A 22920-nucleotide genomic window follows, 5' to 3' on the forward strand; every position below is an offset into this window, starting at 1 on the left:
GTAAGTCCTTTTTAAGGATTTTCCGCACATTGGTAAGTGGTAAGTAACGCACTTGACGACACAATTGCTGAGGTTTAATTGCTTTGGTTCTTTGGACCAAATTCCAAAGAACCAAAGTTTTTGTTCATGTCTATGGTCTCACAAAAGTTGTGCACTGTATGATGCAGTTTGATCTTTCGGGATAGTGCTACACATTTCTTAAAACGTTGTTTGAAACGCTGTTCTGCTGTGATAATGGAGCACTACTGAAGAACACCTGCACGATGTACAAAATTTCAACAGCGGTACACATTATGATGACTCCCTACCACAATGAAAGAAACGTGTATCAGTAACTCCCATCCTTACACTTACTGTTAAGCTATATGAAAAACATGCACGACTGTTATTGCTCGCACTATTTAAAATATAAATATGTCCCATCAATATGGCCCACTCTGTTTATAAAAACAAAACGTATAAAAAATAAGTTCCCCCTATTTTATTCTCTAATTATTATTTATAGAACCCTGACGAATAGCATATCTACTTTTTACAGAAATACTAAACTATTTTTAACTTAATCTAAAACTTTCGTTGTCATATTGGACTTACATTTTTTAAATGTCTGGCAGTTCGTATGTCACATTTCCAAGTAAAATTTAACAAAAAAATTGATGGCAAAAACCACGCATAAATATCTCTATAAACTTTCAAGCTATAGCCATTAAAAAGCCTACTGACTGAACTTTCAGTACCAAAAGTTTTATTAACAATAAAATAAACAAATCATTTAAAATAATATTTAATTCAATTTTTTTTAAATTGAAACTATTTTACAGCTAATGTTAAAGAAAAGAAATTAATTCTACTTATGTTATTAGTGGAACTGTAGGTGCTGAAAATGAAATCCTCTAACCTCTATACAACAGTTATAATCTGTATTGAAATGTTCTCCTTCCATTTGCAGGTGTAAAGGATTGAGATGCATCAATTTTCCTATTCCCCATTTCTTCAATTATCTACTGTTCAATTATGACTGTTTAAAAAAAACATTGAAGTGGTTCAAAGGATTAATTTTTAACATAAAATTAATGAATGTCTCCGTGTTAGAGTGGTAGTGTCTCAGCCTTTTATCTGGAGGTCCTGGGTTCAAATCCCAGCCCGGCCTGGCTGGGAATATATATTTCATATATCTGCGAATGTTTTTTTTTTTTTTTTTAGGAACTGTTGTAAGAAGAATCCTTAATCAACAGGTCTTTTAAAGGGTAGTATCTTGACGAAGAGCATTAGATTTTAAACTGAAATGATATATCGAACAAAAATATGGCATTGGTCCAGGATTCTGTAAATTAATGATAGAAAAAAATTTGGGGGGAAGTTATTTTATATATATTCTTTCACTTGATTGTCAAGTAGTTATTACCTCAATACAACAGTTATTTATTACCGTATTAAAATTTTTATAATTCAATGTTTAAAAAAGACCTAAACATTTTGTTTAAAAGTAAATTTTTTATTAATAATAATTGAAATTATTAAACAAAATCTGTTAACCTATAAAAAAAAAACATATTTTTTCATAGGTAAATTTAATTTTTTTAATAGGTTATGTTTACCTTTTAAGGCATATGGTTTAAAAACAGTTTTAAATTTTACTTAATGAAAATTAATTGATTGTAAAATGTATAATACTATAAAATTGTAACAGCATATATTAAATTATGACCGCTAAACCATATATTATAAAATACTTAAATAAAAAAAAAGAAAAGTTTTTGACCCTCATTAGAATGAGAAAACGATCATTGCAATGATGTTTAAAAAAATAAATGGATAAATACAAATGTTAAATAAAGTAAAAAAAAAATTAACACAGGAAAAAGGACTAAGAGATCTTTATATATAAACAAATTTTCAAAATTAATTATAACAAAATTCAATACTGCATTTGTTTTTATAACAGATATACTATCAAATAAAATAAAAAAAAAAAAACTTAAAAATAAAACTAATATATAATAAAAATAAATAAGCTATAAATATTACATAATATAATTATTTGGCACAATAACAATGGCAAAAAAAAATAGATAACATAAAATTAATTATAAACAAACAGACTGACAACATTTTACAGTATTTTTTTTTATACTATTTATAAAAATCAAAATGAATTTTCAAATAAACAGGATAAAATTTTAAACAAAAATAGATGTTCCAAAAAGGAGTGCAACTAAAAATTTGAGATAATTATAACTAATAGGAATTATTATTGTAATGTTGCTAACAATGTGGCTTATGTTTCATTAGACAATCAACAATACTTCTCTGTTAAAATACAAAATAAGATATATCAAAGCTAAGGTTTTATAGTTTTATAAAAAATAAACTGTAAAAAATGCTCCATAGCTTAAAAATATAGCCAGTGAATATTAGGTTTTAATACTAATCACAAATTATTAGATTATACTTTGATTTAGTTTTTTTTTTTTTTTAAATAGTTACATACTTTAGATAAAAAATAAATATAATTTTTACATATAAAATCTATTCAAAAATTATTTACTTTAGGGTTTTTTTTAGACTGCTTTAGGGGTTTTTATGTAGTGGATTACTTTCAAGTGGTTCAAAGATTTATTTTTTATGAGGAAATTAATGAATAGAAAATGGATTAATAAATTTTCACATATGTAATTTTAATTTTATTTATTTATTTTTTTTTTTAAGGTAAGGAATTGTCCTAAGAAGAATCTTCAGTCAATGGGTTTTTTAAAGAGTATTATTTTGAAAATGGACAGATAGATATCTATGCGCACTATATATATATATATATATATATATATATATGATTTTTTTGGTTTATATACAGAATATCCCGTGATGAGGAATATGCTTTTGATTTAGTATCGCTCGCCCATTCTCCCACCAATTCTATTGAAGCTTTACAGACTTTTTAAGGAAGGATCTAAAAATTTTCTGTAAAGATTTCAACCTTTTAGGATTTATACAAATGAAATAGCGGCTTTCAAATAAAAACTTCAATTTTAGATAAACGACATCTTTATTTATTACAAAATAGCCGGTAAAAGTGATTAGCAACAGACTATGTATTGTTAAACAACTGTTCAAATTGAACATAATTAATTAATAATTAGTCATAACCATGACTAATTGATATTTTTATCTGAAAGCCTCCATTTTGTTTCTATAAATCCTAAAGGTTACAATTTTCACAGAACATTTATAGAACTTTCATTAAAAGGTCTGTAGTTTCAATAGAATCTGTGAGGGAACGGGCAAGCGATACTAAATGAAAAGCATCATGGAACATTCTATATATGAGTTGTAGATTTCAAATTTGCCTTAGTTTTCTCTAAAATGCCTCTAAAAAAAAAATAAAATCACTTATTTCACGATATTCCCCACCCTCTTAACAAATTTAGAAAAAATAATATGATCAATGCCCTATATATATATATATATATATATAAATATAAATATTTAAAGAAAATCTATTTGTTCAATTCTGATACAAGGCCAAAAAATGTGCAATAATATAAACGTACGTACATACATACATGTTTTTTGGTCTAAATGAACTAGTTGAACTTTACAATGTAAAGATATGCAATAAACCCAAAACTCCATATTTGATACGATTACCATACATTCTCCTATAATATAACTAACTAATCTACCTATGTTCGCTGAGAAAATAATATATATATATATACACACTTATAATAAAAAACAATGTTTTTTAAATTTTATAAATAAATAAAAAATGCTTAAATGGTAAAATATTATTAAGTTTACAAAATTAAAGAAAGAGTTGTTTATTATGTACTTAGTGAATAATCTTTATTATGCAAGTTAACTTACTTACTGGCTTAATTTTTATTTATTTATTTTTTCAGCTACTGGCTTAATGTTCAATGTTACTTTCATTAAGTATCACCCCCAAAAAGAAAGTCCCTATTAAAAACTATAATTGATTAATGAATAATTAATCAATTTTTGAATAGATTTTGGGAAATAGAATAACTTTTTTAAGAAGTTTCTAAAATATTTTGGACCATTGTCGATAATTCTAGAATATGTTTAAATATTAGTGTATTTTAAAACAAGAGTAAAAATTGTTTACAGTAAGCATTGGATTAGTATTAAATCATTACAGCCTTGAACTCTGTTGTATTATAGTATGAAAGCTTTATTTGAATGTGTATTGTACATATTTCTAAGTAGTACAATAGGTATTTGTAATTGTATATTTATGTGTGTTTAAAATATATAACTTATGGCTTTTAATGAAATCCTTTTCAAGGATCATTGTAGGATTAATTAGTTTAAAAAATTTTAATTAAATCAAATTAAAAATTACATATTTGTTCAGTTACATAAGTTATTGTATTCTATATAGTTTGAAAGTTTAAAATACATGTTCTTAATTCAAACTCCTTGTGTTTTCATTTAAATCATACTAACGTAGGGTAATAAACAGGGTAAATTTTAAAATGTAAATTGAACAAGAAATGCAAAGGAAATTTATTTTCTTGTGAACAGTCAGTGACAATTTAAAAAAAAAAAAGGAATACATGAGCCTATGAAGAAATTATGGTCCCCAAGCAACACAGAGTATATTAAGCTAGTAAAATAAAAAAGCCTGCACTTCCTCGTAAAAAAATTATCAATAAAATAAAAATAAGGCAATACTTAATTAACATTCAATCAAAATTTTTTCCACACTAGAAAAGGTTTTCTGAACTTTACTGAAAAAAAACTTTAACTTTTTTCTTAATAATCCTCTCACAACGTATCAACAATGTTATTTTTTTCTATAAATTAACGACCAAGGTAATTAAACAAAGTAGTTCCCAGGTTCAAATCCTGGTTAGGTACGCCATTTTTCATACGCTATATAATTTCATTTCCTTATCTTATACGATGTACAAGCTTCAAACTTATGGCAATATCATGCATCTCAAAAAAAAATTCCATTGGTATATATTTTTTCATAGAATGTGTTGAAGCAGAAAAAGTAGAGAAAAGCATAAAATGTATTTTATACATTTTCATTAAAGTAATAAAATTTTTATAACAAGAATTACCATACAATGCAAATATAATAAATTTAATCCTAATAATTTTTTTTAAAATTAAAATAATGAAATAAAATTACTAGATTGTTGGTTCTAAGGTTAAATACAAAATAAATTTGAATATTTGACTTTTGGGAACACCTCTTTAAATATTAGATTAAATAATCTAGAATACAAAAAAGATTAATAAAAATTAAGGTGTTAAAAATTGTATAAAAATAAGGCCGTAAAAGCAGGAGTCCTGGGAAGTGTTGACCAAACTAAAGGAACTGATTAACGACTTCAAAATAAACAAAAAATTCACATTTACAACAAATGTTTTATTTCGCTTTATTTTCCCCTCAATCTGCCATTATAGGTTTAATTAAATAAAATATTTTAATCTTAAGAACAGATGCAGATATCTTAATTAAATTTTGTGTATTTTAACCCTAACAGCATTCTCTATAAAAAAAATTTATCATCAAAAAACCAAAATACCAGCTGTTTAAATTGTTTAATCATTAATAACTCTGTAAATATTATTTTTATTGGATTATATTTGTTAAGCATTTTATTTTGAACAAAATGATGCATTATTTTTTTTTAATTTGTTAATAAACAGCAGAAATTATTTAAATTTGTTGGAAAAATTATACAAGTAATTTTGTTCATGTTTACACATACTAATAATAGAGATTATTATTAGTTTAACAATTATCAATTTAAACTATTTCATCTGTTTATCAAATAATTTAACAAATGAAGTGTCATTCTATATATAATAAGACTAACATTTTGTCTAATAAAAATAATTCAGTAACATATTATATACAGAACTATTAATGAAAAAAATATTTAATAGCTGCCAATTTGGGATTCTCAAAAAAATTGGTAAACTTATTTATTGTGAAGATGTTAACAGATATATATATATATTTTCCTATTATGTACATTGCAATAAGTAACTAGTGAAAAATAAGGAACACATTCAAAAGTTAACGATACATATGAGATGTATGAGGTGTAGTCTTGTACAGACTCAGGCTAACCATTCCTGAGAATGTGGTTAATTGAACCCCAACTACCAGGTACATGTGTAACTAATAGATTTTTATTTAAATAATGAAAATCGGCAAACAAAGAACAGAAAGGACATACATTCATCGAAATAAATCATTTTGTTTATTTTAAAGTCCTGAATCAATCAATCCCTTCAAGTTTGACCAACATTTCTCGCACTTCTGTATAAATGTGAGCATTCCATTTTACAATTAATCCATTAATTGACAATTTAAAATCAGTCCATTTATTTATGAGAATTCTTAAAATACTTTATCTTAAATTAATTAATATTTACATTTTTATATTAAACATAAGAAAAAAATTTAACCACAATAAGAATATAAGCTTAAATCTATCAACTTATTTTTTACTAATTGTTACATTATTTTTAAAATCACACTTTATGGAAACTTTTTTCTATTATTTCAACAGTTCTACCAACTTTTAAACTTTTTTTTTAATTAATAAAAGAAGATATTAAAGATAATAATTAATTAGAAATTTTAGTTTAATATTCTTTTAACTTATAAATTAACAGACGTTCTTTAAACTTTTTAAGTTAACTTTAAAATCAATTCTTAATTTTTTATATACCAACTGAAAAAAATGAATTTATTTTGTACATTTCACTACTCTTGTTAAATAGTAGTAAATACTTTTGTTATTTAATAAATAAATACAACGCTTAATTTTTTCCTACCTAAAATATAATTGTTGGCAAATTTGGTTACAAGAAATCAATTTTATTTAAATAAGAAAATAAAATAAATTTATTTAAAAAATAACACAATTAATTATAAATTAAAATACGTTGCAATTTCTTGTTTTAGATGGATGTTTTTTAATCGATGCCCTTACAGACTCTGTAAATATTTCAGTCAAACCATTATTTTCTAAAGCAGAGCATTCCATATATTTCACAGCTTTTATTTTACGTTGAAGTTTTTTGCCTTCAGAGTATGTTACCATTGGAGAGTCTGATGCACAACGTAAGTCTGTTTTGGTAGCTGAAAAAATAAAAAAATAAATGATCAGTAGAACATCTGACAATAATAAATAAAAGTAAAATAAAATATTAATTGGGGGATGTAGAAATGCCAAATTTATAACATTTATGATGAGTAAAGACTCATACAAAATGCAAAATTTTTAATTGTTAATAAGTTGAGATTTAATAGAGACTAATAAAAAAGGATGTTTGATAATACATGAAAATTCAAGAAATAGTAGTTCTACAATCAACCCAAAGTAGCGTAGTTTATTGCTGAGATCAGTCTTAGTTTACTGCATCTCTGTTGAGAGTTTACAACAGATATGTCAGATATATTCATAATTCTATTGTTACCAGTGATCTGAGTCCATCAAATATTGTGATTGGTGAAAAAGAATTTTATGCTGATAAAAAATTACTTTTTAAAAGGTAAAATTGCACAGGGAACTAAAACCAAGCCTGATAAATGTTACGGTGAGTCAGCTCCAACAACTGGTATACAATTTACAAGCCGTTCGGTTACTTCAGAGTGGTCATACGGACATAAAGGATGCTGAATGTTCTGCACAGCTTTTCAAGATTACAACTACAGAGGATACTGAAAAAATATACATAATGGTGATGAAGGATAGAAGATTGAACATGCATGAGAATACTAAGATGACAGACGTACATAAGCAAAACTGACCACAAAATTAATGCTACGTTTGTTCACAATTGATTTTGAAGACTTAGATAAATCGTACTATACGAATGGGATCAAAAAACTTGAGCGTCATCAGACTAAATAAATAAAACATCAAAAGAAAAATCGTTTAAATATTAAAACAGAATGAAGGTAAAGGAACCACCTAAAAATATATACTTCAATTTTAAGAGGTGGGGGTTGATTCTTTTGAAAAACTTTGATTTATAAATGCAATGTAGGGAACAAATCTGCCAAAGTTTTTTTCTAAAAAGTTTCAGGAGAAAATTGAACTTGGTTTTTCCGATATCCCCTTCCCGCTGAACGAATTTTGAAAAAGATTTAATATGATCAATGTCCCATACAAAGAAATATTTGAGCCAAATTTGAAGATAATCGATCTTGTTGTAAATCCGTCTTGTAACCTGATATAAAAGACCAAAGCAGAGCGACACACAGATATGAGCATACATGTTTTTTTTTTTTTTTGGTCTAGATCAACAAGTTGGAAACTAACACAAAGATTTTCAAAAAAAGCCAATATCCTATTTCTCACACCACCACCATACTTTCTTCTTTAATATAACTATTCTAGCTATAATCGCAGGGAAAGTAAAAATTCACCATTTTTTTAAACACTGCCTGAAGGAATCCCACCTCATAGTAAGCCTATAGAAAAGTTCAATATTTCTGTAATCTAACCATTATTTGATTGTAAACCATCTAAAATTATTAAAAACATAAAAACAAAAGCATTTTAATTTTTTTTAAATGTCAAAAAAGTTTTAATTTAAAAATTGCTGCATTGCAACTACTATTTTTACAATCATATAAAATTAGCAACTGTAATAAAATTTTCGAATCATTTTTCAAATTAAAAAAAATATTTAAAATTTCTTTAAATTAATTCTAACATCTATAAAAGGAATTTTCAACTTTCTTAATTATATATTATTTTCCGCAAAAACTTTCATAACGGTCAATCATGTTTATACTAGATCTTTCATTTACATATCATTTAAAATTACACTGAAAAAGAAAAAACACTGCAAAGAATTACATAAATTTCTGGTTAAATCAGTAAAGTTATGTAACTCTGGGTATCAGAAGACTTTGCCGTCAACAGACTACTATTTAGGAGGAAAATTATTATTAATAGTCTTTAATAGTTGTATGGATTTGCTTCAGTATACTTTTAATTTTCTAGATTTTTATGAAAACAATGATATTTTCTAAGAGCGTGATGTTTTGTTAAGAGAGTGAATTACAGATGAATTGAAAGTATTTCCCCAAATGTAAAATTGTTTTTGTACTGGCAACTAGGAGTCAGGGATCCGAGATATCAAGGAGTTTATAACAGGCTACAAAATTAATTTGAATGTCAAAACACATTGTGATTTTGTTCAAGTCAAGAAGAAAGATCCTGTCAATAAAATACACAAATAAAAAATAATTTACCGGTTTCCGATCTCCTCAGTAATAGTAAGATTTGGGAAGAATATTTATTGGTGCTCCAGAATTTTATGGAATACTGTAAGTGATCAAGGGGTAATTTTATTTTAACATGTGATTTCAATGGAGAGATTTTAAAATAAGTAATAAGCTTATGAAATAATCAAGAGTGATAGCAATTTACATTCAGTTAGGTAATTTAAAGAAACGAGAGGTCGACAAGTTTTTGGAACACATTATACTTGATATAGGTGTGGATTGAATATGGTACTCACCTACTAGTATAATAGGGGTATGTGGACAATGATGCTTTAGTTCTGGATACCATTTTGTAGTAACATTTTCATACGAACTTCGATTATCAACAGAGAAGCACAGTAAGAAACAATTTGTCTGAAACAAAAAATAAATATATAAATCTAATTCACAAGTTCTTCTAAATTTCAAATTTTAATTAATTAATATATGATGAGCGACCTTTAGACAAAATTTTAAATTAAAAAAATAAAACATATTTCACACAAAAATTGTTTAAAATTTTATTTGCTTTAATTCTTTTGTCCATTGAAAATCTATTTTTGATCAGGTTTTTTGCATACGTCAATGTTTCATAAACCCCTTGTAAGTGTTTTGGCTTGTACTTTGGTTATTACCTCTGAATGTAACAAATTCTATAAATGGGGAATTGATGGTATTAAATTTTGGAAAAAATTAAAAATATGAGAGGGGTAGTTGTCACTACTTTTAATTTTTTACATCTTGTATAATGGTGACAGAAAATTTAACCCACCGGGTAGGTCAAACGGTGAACGCGTCTTCCCAAATCAGCTGATTTGGAAGTCATGAGTTCCAGCATTCAAGTCCTAGTAAAGGTAGTAGTTATTTTTCACGGATTTGAATACTCAATCGTGGATACATCGGTGTTCTTTGGCGGTTGGGTTTCAATTAACCACACATCTCAGCAAAGGTCAAACTGAGACTATACTAGACCATACTTCATTTACACTCATACTCATCCTCTGAAGTATTATCTGAACACTAAAGGCAACACTTTGGCACTACCAAAAACAGGAAAGAAAAAGTATGATAGAAGTTATTTAATATTCAAAATTTAAAGTCGATCAAGTTTTGGGAGTGCAGGATAATCAAAATTATTTCTAAACATACTTTGCCACTTATTTCAAAAACCTGTTGATAAAAAAAAGTTGAATTTGATTAAATACATCCCCAGTTTCAGCCTTATTTTTGACCCAATTCACAGAGGTAATCATGGTACCCATTACTCTTTTCGTTTCAACCACTACAGATCACATTAACATAGTTTTGATTTCTTTTTCTTTTCCCAAAAAGTTTTCCTTCTTTTGCTCTGTTACTGTCACCTTTTTTCCATCCATCTATTCGGATTTATACCCTTCTTCTTCTTTCTCTGTGGAAACTTCAATTCTCAAATCACTTTTCTAAATTTATTTCTGCCTTTACACAGATCCTTAGAAATGAATTGAAAAACTTTAAACATTTCTATTTCTTTAAACCACTTGGTCTTTGTGGCTCTGTTTATGTAGAAATGAAATATTTATTTTGTTAATCTTTGGTTGTTCATTCTGCATAAATGTCCATAAAACGTTTTCACTTTTCAATTTGTAAATTCCATCTTCATATTTTGGTCCCCAAATTTTTCTTTAAATTCTTTTTTCTACTTTTGCCTTTTGTTGTTCTGAAAAAAATTGCAGATATTCTGCCCCACACAGTGCTTCTCGTAGGACTACAGATTTATAATTTGGAAAGGGATTTTCTATTGTATATATTCTTCATGAGATGACGGGCTGTTTCCATTTTTTATACTCTATTCATCTCATTTTTTTCAATTAAATTAGGTGTTGCGATTTCTCCCAAATATTTAAATTTTTGAACTCTACTTATTTCTTTGTTGTCAGAAATTTTAAGGGTTTGAGTTTTGTTCTCTTTGTCACAGAAAGACCAGTTATTCTTAAGAAATATGAAGACCAATTTTGCTTGCACATTTGCTTAGTTTTTGAATTTTGATTTTAGCCTCGCCTATAACTTTTGCAAAAATTACAATATCGTCTGCGAAGGCCAGAATGTTTGTATTTAAGAATTTAGTTTTAGTGTCCATTTTTTGATTAGCTTTTTAAGTTCTTTCTTCCATTTCTCCTATAAGGTTTTCAAGGGCACAATTAAAGAGGATCACAGACAGTCCATCTCCTTGCCTTACTCCAGTTTTAATTTCTAATGGTTCTGAAATTTCCCGTAAGAATATCACTTTTGATTTTGTCTTTGTTAATATTACTTTTATAATGTTTACTTTCTTGAAAGCTATTTTAAAATCTTCAAGGATTTTACAAAAGAAATTCCCTGTGGATGAAGTTACTTAAAATCAGTAATCAGATGAAGTTTCTTAAAATCAATAAAAATTCTAATAATTCTGGGTTTTTTAATTTTTTGGTATAGTATAATTTGTTTTACATTAAAGATGTGCTCTGAACAACTTCTTCCAGGTATCCATTATTACTTTCCTTAGTAAACTACCTTTTTACTTTTTTTTTGCCTTGCTGAATAACATGCACTAAATCAAGCTGATCAAAGTAATTAATTACTTTGATATATAAACCTTTAAGGTCAAAACAAGAGACCTTAACTTAAAATATTAATTTTTTTTTAAATCTGCATTTTGAAGATTGTAAATCAAACTCTTATTAATTGTAAAAAAGTACAAGACTTAAAAAAAAGAATTTACAGGCACTGGTGTAAGAATTTAAACATTTTTATTTAAAAAATATATAATTAGTTGTACACGTTTTTGATGTGATTTAAACAATGTATTATTATATACTGATCAGATAAAAGACTTATTTATTTATTTAACCATAAAATTTGCAAAATAAAAATAAAATTTGTGTTTTGTGGTTTAATTTTTTCAAAAATTCCTATCAAGACATTTTTGTTAAAAAAAAATCATATGATAAAACAAAAATGGATAAAACAAGTGTAGAAAACAAGTGATGTAAAGCATTTCCATAAAACCTGCATTAAAAACTGGTGACTGCCTGACTATCTCAGCGAATGTCATACAATAGCATTTTGAAAATTATGGAAGAAATCTAAAATTTAAACAAAAATTACAATATTAATGAGAGTTTGATTTATTTACAACAAATTATTTCGGCAGGTAGCTAAAAAAATATTATGATTTAGATAATTCATTACTATTACAATCCCTGAGTAGTATCTGTCTTTCATTTTGAAAGTTCTGGGTTTGAATCCAGATGAAGTTTGTCTTTTAAAAATACAACCTCTTTTTACAAATATTTGTAAAAATAATGTGGGTGACTTTAAACCGGCTTCGAACTGGGGTTGCACCAACCAGAGTTAACTGCGCTAGATGGCGTCAAATAGAGCCTAACGACCGGAACTGCGAGTGCGGCGAGATTCAGGACTCTGAACATCTCCTAACATGCACCCTCTGCCCACCCAAATGCACACTAGAAGATCTGTGGCAAGGAAATGCTTCTGGTGTTTCGATGGCACAATACTGGTCACAAAGGTTTTAATGTCTCATCACTCGGACATGAAAAGGTAAAGTAAGTACAAATATTTGATGAAAATAGAATTTAAATTGATATACAGTATACCTTAATACAGATTTCTAGTAGTTTATTGCATATGTCTTGTTGCTAACGCAATCAGTTTATTTTCAATATCCAATTAATATTAAAATTTCCCTCATAAAAAGGTAAACAAGATAAACTCCAGAAAATTTCCTAGGGATTTTCTTGTATGTTACATCTTGGATTATGGACTGGATGATTTTAATTAAAAAAAAACAAAAAAAAACAGTCATATATAGTCATGAAAATTCACACAGCACTGTCGATACAGGATACCAACACAATTCAAGACAACAAAAATATTGAGACCATATATTTTAATGAGAATATTTTGGGTGCTTAAACTTTTTGTAGAATAATTAGCCAAAGCTATTGGTAGATAGATGTTCTTCTGATAACAAGAAGGAAGATAAGATGATTTTCCAGCACAATTGGGTAAATCCATACTGCTCTATGGCAGTTAGACAACACTTAAAACATAACTTTTTTAAACAAGTGGATGTGGGTGGAACCTGACTGGCTTTCAAGGTCGTCTGACTTAAAATCTCTGGATTATTACCGGTAGAGAGCCATTTGAAATCATTAGTATATGAGAAAAAGTGTAATACAATAGAAGAGTTACTTATTACAATTTTAAGTTCAAAAAAATTAATGTAAACACTGTTGTTGAAATACGGAAAGCCACCAAAACCATTATTCGTAAGGCAACAAGTATCCACTAAGATGAAGGTTATTTTCAACAGTTTATTTAATTGTTTGTATGTTGGTTTAACTTTTTGCATTTGTTATTTTACTAAAATATTTCATTCTTTTGTATTGTAATATTGAAAATTTTGTTTCGTTTAATACATAGTTAAAAAATGCTACATCTTTATATTTTGTTTTTATAAACTTTGAAATTCTTAACATTTGTATTTAATTTCCATGGACTTAATTAAATACCATTTTACTCAGAATTAATTCCCTACAAATTTTATTTAAACTTTTGTGCATTTATTACTCATTTAAAAAAGTTATTTTACGCCAAATACAATAGTGCATTTTGCGATCCAATCTTTTGTCTTTTACCACAGATTTCTCAACAATACTAAAAATGCAGTTCTGGGACCTATTTTTTTTCAATTTTTCAGGTTAGATTTCTTATAAAACCACTAAATTTATTCCTTAGTTAGTACACAAGAATCCCAGTCTGGCTTAATTGAGTCGACACTTGTTAACTACAAGTGTCTGAACCTACATTTATATGAATTATCTTCTTTATTTTCACCAGCAGATCGTGTTCTGAAAGTCTGTACATGCTTCGTGAATCATTCTGTATATATTTGGCAGTTCACTTACAAAATTATTTACTTACATTAGGGTAAGATAGAGGCCGAAGTCTTTCATAATCTTCTTGTCCAGCTGTATCCCAGATAGTTATATTGTATTCGATATCATCTACAGTTATGATACCAGGATAATTATCAAACCTAAAACAAAGATAAAATTTAAATTAGTAAATAATATATTTAATTGTACATTCTAAAAAAAATTTATAAGTTAATAAATAAATTAAAGAAATTTAGAATGAAAAAAAAATTGTTTAAATGAACTTGTAAAATGATAATTTGAATTATATTTATATTGTGCATATTATATTCCCTTCTGAAGTATATCATCTGTTGTGGACTTCCTCAAAAAGTCAGAAGGATTTTCAACATAAAAAAATAAGCTTACAGATTATCTTTAAGCATCTGAAGTATGAAGAATGTAGACTGATATTTAGAAAACTGATCGTAAAAAATAACAATTAAGGGCCATTTTTTTGACAAGACAAAGAAATTTTATCTGTTTTAAGATATTTTCCTGTTTTCTATTAATAATTAAAAGATTTTAGAATTTCCAAACTTATTTATTTGGTAAGCAAGATTAATTTTGAGAAATATCATTATAAAATATCCCAATTCATTATTTGAAGATATAAAATTTTATTGAAATAAAAAACTGAATGCTTGATAGAAATAAATAAATCTTTATTCTGATCTGAACATCAAATTAAATACCAATACAGATCAATACGGCACCAATACAGATCATGACAATATAAGATAAATTATAAATATAAAAACAAATTATAAGATAAATTATGAATATAAAAACAAATTATAAGATAAAAAATAAATGCGTTTAAAGTTCACATTAATAAAATACAAACACATGAAGTAATGTTAAGGCAACTACATGAAATATAAAAAAAATTACAAAATAATTCACAATTCAGAAACTGCTATTGAAAATTATTTTGAGTACACATATTTGTGTACAGATTGAACAGAATGCAAATAAATTGCTTTTTTTTAATTCATATTATTTAAAATAATAATTTATTATTAAATTATTATAATAAATAATAATGGGAAGAGGAAGGCGACTTTTGGTCAGGTGATTTTAGAGTAATTAACTCAGCGTCAAATAATGGGCAGGCAGGAGTAGGTTTCGTGATGAACAAGAAGATAGGGAGGAGAGTGGAGTATTTCAAAACGCATAGCGATAGAATCATTGTAATAAGGATAAAATCAAAACCTAAACCGACAACGATTGTTAACGTTTATATGCCTACAAGCGCCCATGATGATGATGAGGTAGAGTGTGTATACGAAGAGATTGATGAAGCAATTAAACACGTAAAAGGAGATGAAAATTTAATAATAGTTGGAGATTGGAATGCAAGCATTGGAAAAGGCAAGGAAGGAAATATAGTGGGTGAATACGGGCTGGGCAAAAGGAATGAAAGAGGGGACCGACTTATAGAGTTTTGCACGAAGTATAATTTAGTAATTGCCAACACCCAATTTAAAAATCATAATAGAAGAATATACACTTGGAAAAAGCCAGGCGATACTGCAAGGTATCAGATAGATTATATCATGGTTAAGCAAAGATTTAGAAATCAACTCGTTGACTGCAAAACTTACCCTGGAGCAGACATTGATAGCGACCATAATTTGGTGATAATGAAATGTAGATTGGGGTTTAAAAACCTGAAGAAAAGGTGTCAGATGAATCGGTGGAATTTAGAGAAGCTTGAGGAAGAGGAGGTAAAGAAGATTTTTGAGGAGGACATCGCAAGAGGTCTGAGTAAAAAAGATAAGGTAGAAAATGTAGAAGAAGAATGGGAGAATGTTAAAAAGGAAATTCTTAAATCAGCAGAAGCAAACTTAGGCGGAATAAAGAGAACTGGTAGAAAACCTTGGGTTTCAGACGATGTATTGCAGCTGATGGATGAACGTAGAAAATATAAGAATGCTAGTGATGAAGAAAGTAAAAGGAACTATCGGCAATTAAGAAATGCTATAAACAGGAAGTGCAAACTGGTGAAAGAAGAGTGGATTAAAGAAAAGTGTTCAGAAGTGGAAAGAGAAATGAACATTGGTAAAATAGACGGAGCATACAGGAAAGTTAAGGAAAATTTTGGGGTACATAAATTAAAATGTAATAATGTGTTAAACAAAGATGGTACACCAATATATAATACGAAAGGTAAAGTCGATAGATGGGTGGAATATATTGAAGAGTTATACGGAGGAAATGAATTAGAAAATGGTGTTATAGAGGAAGAAGAGGAAGTTGAGGAGGATGAAATGGGAGAAACAATACTGAGATCTGAATTTAAGAGAGCATTAAAAGATTTAAATGGCAGAAAGGCTCCTGGAATAGACGGAATACCTGTAGAATTACTGCGCAGTGCAGGTGAGGAAGCGATTGATAGATTATACAAACTGGTGTGTAATATTTATGAAAATGGGGAATTTCCATCAGACTTCAAAAAAAGTGTTATAGTTATGATACCAAAGAAAGCAGGGGCAGATAAATGTGAAGAATACAGAACAATTAGTTTAACTAGTCATGCATCAAAAATCTTAACTAGAATTTTATACAGAAGAATTGAGAGGAGAGTGGAAGAAGTGTTAGGAGAAGACCAATTTGGTTTCAGGAAAAGTATAGGGACAAGGGAAGCAATTTTAGGCCTCAGATTAATAGTAGAAGGAAGATTAAAGAAAAACAAACCAACATACTTGGCGTTTATAGACCTAGAAAAGGCTTTCGATAACGTAGACTGGAATAAAATGTTCAGCATTTTAAAAAAATTAGGGTTCAAATACAGAGATAGAAGAACAATTGCTAACATGTACAGGAACCAAACAGCAACAATAACAATTGAAGAACATAAGAAAGAAGCCCTAATAAGAAAGGGAGTCCGACAAGGATGTTCCCTATCGCCGTTACTTTTTAATCTTTACATGGAACTAGCAGTTAATGATGTTAAAGAACAATTTAGATTCGGAGTAACAGTACAAGGTGAAAAGATAAAGATGCTACGATTTGCTGATGATATAGTAATTCTAGCCGAGAGTAAAAAGGATTTAGAAGAAACAATGAACGGCATAGATGAAGTCCTACGCAAAAACTATCGCATGAAAATAAACAAGAACAAAACAAAAGTAATGAAATGTAGTAGAAATAACAAAGATGGACCTCTGAATGTGAAAATAGGAGGAGAAAAGATTATGGAGGTAGAAGAATTTTGTTATTTGGGAAGTAAAATTACTAAAGATGGACGAAGCAGGAGCGATATAAAATGCCGAATAGCACAAGCTAAACGAGCCTTCAGTAAGAAATATAATTTGTTTACATCAAAAATGAATTTAAATGTCAGGAAAAGATTTTTGAAAGTGTATGTTTGGAGTGTCGCCTTATATGGAAGTGAAACTTGGACAATCGGAGTATCTGAGAAGAAAAGATTAGAAGCTTTTGAAATGTGGTGCTATAGGAGAATGTTAAAAATCAGATGGGTGGATAAAGTGACAAATGAAGAGGTATTGCGGCAAATAGATGAAGAAAGAAGCATTTGGAAAAATATAGTTAAAAGAAGAAACAGACTTATAGGCCACATACTAAGGCATCCTGGAATAGTCGCTTTAATATTGGAAGGACAGGTAGAAGGGAAAAATTGTGTAGGCAGGCCACGTTTGGAGTATGTAAAACAAATTGTTGGGGATGTAGGATGTAGAGGGTATACTGAAATGAAACGACTAGCACTAGATAGGGAATCTTGGAGAGCTGCATCAAACCAGTCAAATGACTGAAGACAAAAAAAAAAAATTTAAAAATTCAATGTAAGAGTTCCTGTGAAAAAGAATTTTTAATTATACTGGATGTTTGCATTAAAATGCAAACCAAGCAAAATACTTTTTAGAAAAATTAATACAATAATTTTGGATGAAGATGTTGGCAGCACTACCTAATTTTGTTTTATAATTAACTGATATAATCTGCTATTTCTTTTTAGGTTATGTGTTTTTTATTCAGAAGAAATGATTTTGAACATGGAAGAAGGGATTTTTATGGTGAAAAATTGTTTAATTACTAAATCTTCTGTTTTGTAAGAAGCTTTTGCAGTTCCGAAGAATATACAAAATAAATCTTCAATTCATCGTTTGAAAAAGAAAATAAAGGGACTGGTTCTGTTTGCATTCAAAGATATAGCTGTTATGTTCGGTACTTAATGACAAAACATTGGAAGATGTTAGGGTAAGCTTTTTAAACTCACCTAACAAATTTTTTCAAAAGCATTCCCAACAAAATGGAATATCTTTGTATAGCGCCTTAAAGCTACCCAGCTACTTAACTTAAAGCGATACTGAATTTATGTATCATATGTATTATACCCAGCTGATTATGCTGATAGGCAACACTACTGTCAATGGCTTAATCAGTCTGTTCAGAAGACCATTAAAGTGTTACGTTAATAGATAGAATGATCACTATTGGAGCTCCAACAATTCTCATATCATCTGTTTGCAACCTTTACACCCATAGAAAATTGGTGTGTAATGTGTGATTTCCAGGCAAACAATAATTGGGCTCATATTCTTACACTCTTAATGCAGACTTCTACCAAGAAATTCTAACACAATTTATTGCAAATCTAGAATTAAATGAGAGATTCATGTTTTAACAAGATAGGGCCACATGTCAAACAATAAGAGCAACAATGGACCTTTTGAGAAATTTCTTGAAAGAACAATATCGACTGATTTATAGCCAGCTAGGTCACCTGATCTTTCTCCTGCAGATTTTTTCTCTGGGGATTTCTAAAAGGTTGTGTATTTAAAACAATCCACACACATTGAAGAACTGAAAGCCAACACAAATCAAGAATTATGAAAATTAGAAAAGGTAAACTTGCTGTACGGAATATGTAAAATAGTATAATGGCTTACATTGATGAAAATGGTGGACACTTTCAACATTTGTTATAAAAAAATTTGATCTTAATGTTGTTTTGCACAAATAATTGTAATATTTATAACTAATCAGAGTGAATATATCAGGTTATTTTTGCTTAAACTGGGTGAGAGTTAACAAGGTGAGAGTAATTCTTATCATTATCAGACACAAAATTCCAACCAATCGTATTCATTGTTTGTTAACCAATCATAAGGTGAGAGTAATTCTTATCATTATCAGACACAAAATTCCAACCAATCGTATTCTTTGTTTGTTAACCAATCATATGGTGAGAGGTCAATTCTTATCATTATCAGACACAAAATTCCAACCAATCGTATTCATTGTTTGTTAACCAATCATAAGGTGAGAGTAATTCTTATCATTATCAGACACAGAATTCCAACCAATCGTATTCTTTGCTTATGAGTGGCCAATTTTCCCCTTGACTTCTAAGTTCCAGGGAGCTCCCTTCAGGGTTAAGATATAATAAAAAACCCCCAGAAAATTCACCTTGTGGTTAACAGAAATACTCGCATCATTAATGAAAATTATATCCATATGATCAGGAATGTTATGTCAGAGGAAAAATTAAATAAAATAGGGCATTTATCCGCACAAATTTATCAGTTTATTTTCATATCCTGAATCAACTCCTTAAATTTTGGCAAATACTTCCTGGAACACTGGTATACAATTTACCTGGGTATAAGCATACGTATAGAGTTTTAAAAATTGATTTTTGAACTAACAAAACTTTGATTTTCCCAGCTACACCGATCAAGTCATACAATAACTTGTACAACTTTCTCAGTGTAAAATCTGTCAGGCTTTGCCAAAAACTCTTTCCAATTCAAAAAATAAAGGTCTGACTTTTATTTAAAAAAATTTAATAAAAAAATTTAAAGGTTGTTTTTTTTTTTGTCTTCAATCATTTGACTGGTTTGATTCACAACTACAATGGTTTTTTCATAGTGGTTTCTTCTATTGTCGTCTAATTACGCAAATAAATTAATATTTACTAAATTGGGAGCCCCAAACCCTACCGAGCGGCCCAAGCCCACCTAAAGACATTCATTGTAAAAGATTTTTTCTTTCTCCTTTTTTATTGTAATCAAGATTGCTTTAAAAAAAGAATTTTATAAAAGTGACTTTTAACTCCCTCTTTGGAATTCTCGCAAAAATTAACAAACATGGCTCGTGAGGTATCAATTTATACATTTTAAACGGCGATGAAAACGATTTTAATATTAAAAGTTATTGAAACAGAAGATTTTTTCTTTTTAGTAATTTTTTTTGTCTTCAGTCATTTGACTGATTTGATGCAGCTCTCCAAGATTCCCTATCTAGTGCCAGTCGTTTCATTTCGGTATACACCCTACATCCTACATCACTTACAATTTGTTTTACATATTTCAAACGTTGCCTGCCTACACTATTTTTCCCATCTACCTGTCCCTCCAATATTGAAGCGACTATTCCAGAATGCCTTAGTATGTGGCCTATAAGTCTGTCCCTTCTTTTAGCTATATTTTTCCAAACGCTTCTTTCTTCATCAATTTGTCGCAATACCCCTTCATTTGTCACTTTATCCACCAATCTGATTTTTAACGTTCTCCTATAGTACCGCATTTCAAAAGCTTCTAATCTTTTCTTCTCAGATATTCCGATCGTCCAAGTTTCACTTCCATATAAAGCGACACTCCAAACGTATACTTTCAAAAATCATTTCCTGACGTTTAAATTAATTTTTGATGTAAATAAGTTATATTAATGACTGAAGGCTCGTTTCGCTTGTGCTATTCTGCATTTTATATCGCTCCTGCTTCGTCCATTTTTAGTAATTCTACTTCTGAAATAACGAAATTCCTCTACCTCCATAATCTTTTCTCCTCCTATTTTCACATAATGGTCCATCTTTGTTATTTCTACAACATTTCATTACTTTTGTTTTGTTCTTGTTTATTTTCACGCGATAGTTCTTGCGTAGGACTTCATCTATGCCATTCATTGTTTCTTCTAAATCCCTTTTATTCTCGGTCAGAATTACTATATCATCAGAAAATCGTAGCATCTTTATCTTTTCACCTTGTACTGTTACTTCGAATCTAAAAGGTTGTTTAAAAATATTTTTTTTTTGTCTTCAGTCATTGGACTGGTTTGATGCAGCTCTCCAAGATTCCCTATCTAGTGCCAGTCGTTTCATTTCAGTATACCCTCTACATCCTACATCCCTAACAATTTGTTTTACATATTCCAAACGTGGCCTGCCTACACAATTTTTTCTTTCTACCTGTCCTTCCAATATTAAAGTGACTATTCCAGGATGCCTTAATATGTGGCCTATAAGTCTGTCTCTTCTTTTAACTATATTTTTCCAAACGCTTCTTGGTTCATCTATTTGTCGCAACACCTCTTCAATTGTTACTTTATCCACCCGTCTGATTTTTAACATTCTCCTATAGCACCGCATTTCAAAAGCTTCTAATCTTTTCTTCTCAGATACTCCGATTGTCCAAGTTTAAAAATATTAAATAAAACTAATTAAGTAATGAATAAAAATACAATAAAAAGTGTTTTTAATAATAAAAATTAAAGAGTTAAGCCAAAAAAGGAAATATATATTTATTAGAGGTGGGGTATAAATTTTATGATGTTTTTCAAAAAAATATTCATATAGGTTAAGCATAATAAATTTGCATAAGTAAAGTTTTCTTCAATAGAGACCAAAATAAGAAAAATAAAATTCTCAAAAACCTTATCTGCATTTTATGTCTGGGGTCAATAATTTAAAAAAAAATTGTAAACATTCTTGATAGCTCTATATATGAAGTTTAAATTTTCCAACAAAATTTGAAAGATATTTAACTCAAGAAAGATAAAGCAAAAGAATAAAAATCATATTATTTAATTTGAAGAAGTGGGGGGATTGATTTTTCAAAAAAATTTCTTTTGGATTATTTATATGCGCATTTGTCTGTAACAAATTCCTTTAATAAAGTATTTTCTAACACGCCACCTCTTTAAAAAAATAATGTTCAGTTACTTTGTGAACAGACCTCATATACCAACAGAGTTACTTAACGCGATCAAATAATTTTGTGGTACAAGTGTTAATAAAAATTGTTATTTTATAAATTAAAAAATCTACTTACACTGTAGGAACATATTCTTGAGGAAAATGTTTTGAAGTATATGTAATTAATAAACACGTTTTGCCGACCATTCCGTCTCCAACAGTAGTTACTTTAAGTGCTTTTTTAGTCTTATCCGGTGAATTTGTTAGTTTTTTAACAACACCATTGCCTCCTTCATTTTCTTTGTAGTATGACATGTTTATCTGAAAAAAACAACAAAACATCAGCGGCTTAATTAATATATATGTACTGATTATGAAATAATCAATTATTGAAACAGCACGTATATCAAATTTTTGTTCATGACAGTTGGCAAAGTGTTATAGTAATGATACCAAAGAAAGCAGGGGCAGATAAATGTGAAGAATACAGAACAATTAGTTTAACTAGTCACGCATCAAAAATCTTAACTAGAATTTTATACAGAAGAATTGAGAGGAGAGTGGAAGAAGTGTATAGGAGAAGACCAATTTGGTTTCAGGAAAATTATAGGGACAAGGGAAGCAATTTTAGGCCTCAGATTAATAGTAGAAGGAAGATTAAAGAAAAACAAACCAACATACTTGGCGTTTATAGACCTAGAAAAGGCATTCGATAACGTAGACTGGAATAAAATGTTCAGCATTTTAAAAAA

At 28.5% G+C, this 22920-nt stretch overlaps 1 protein-coding gene across 3 annotated transcripts in view; it reads right to left on the minus strand.

Moving 5' to 3' along the window:
- Nucleotides 1-1859: 1859 nt before the first annotated feature.
- Nucleotides 1860-22920, minus strand: part of LOC142332858 (ras-like GTP-binding protein RhoL) — a 202798-nt gene continuing 181737 nt past the window's right edge. For all 3 annotated transcript variants that reach the window (XM_075379532.1, XM_075379533.1, XM_075379531.1), the window contains 4 exons: nt 22305-22489; nt 14234-14348; nt 9529-9646; nt 1860-7132 (listed from right to left, as the gene is read on the minus strand). In XM_075379532.1, the coding sequence (XP_075235647.1) occupies nt 6927-7132; nt 9529-9646; nt 14234-14348; nt 22305-22483 (618 nt within the window). In that variant the 5' untranslated portion in view covers nt 22484-22489 and the 3' untranslated portion in view covers nt 1860-6926. The remainder of the gene's footprint in view (nt 7133-9528; nt 9647-14233; nt 14349-22304; nt 22490-22920) is intronic.

This window comes from Lycorma delicatula, chromosome 12 (genome assembly GCF_047948215.1).
Source record: "Lycorma delicatula isolate Av1 chromosome 12, ASM4794821v1, whole genome shotgun sequence".
NCBI classification, from domain to species: domain Eukaryota; kingdom Metazoa; phylum Arthropoda; class Insecta; order Hemiptera; family Fulgoridae; genus Lycorma; species Lycorma delicatula.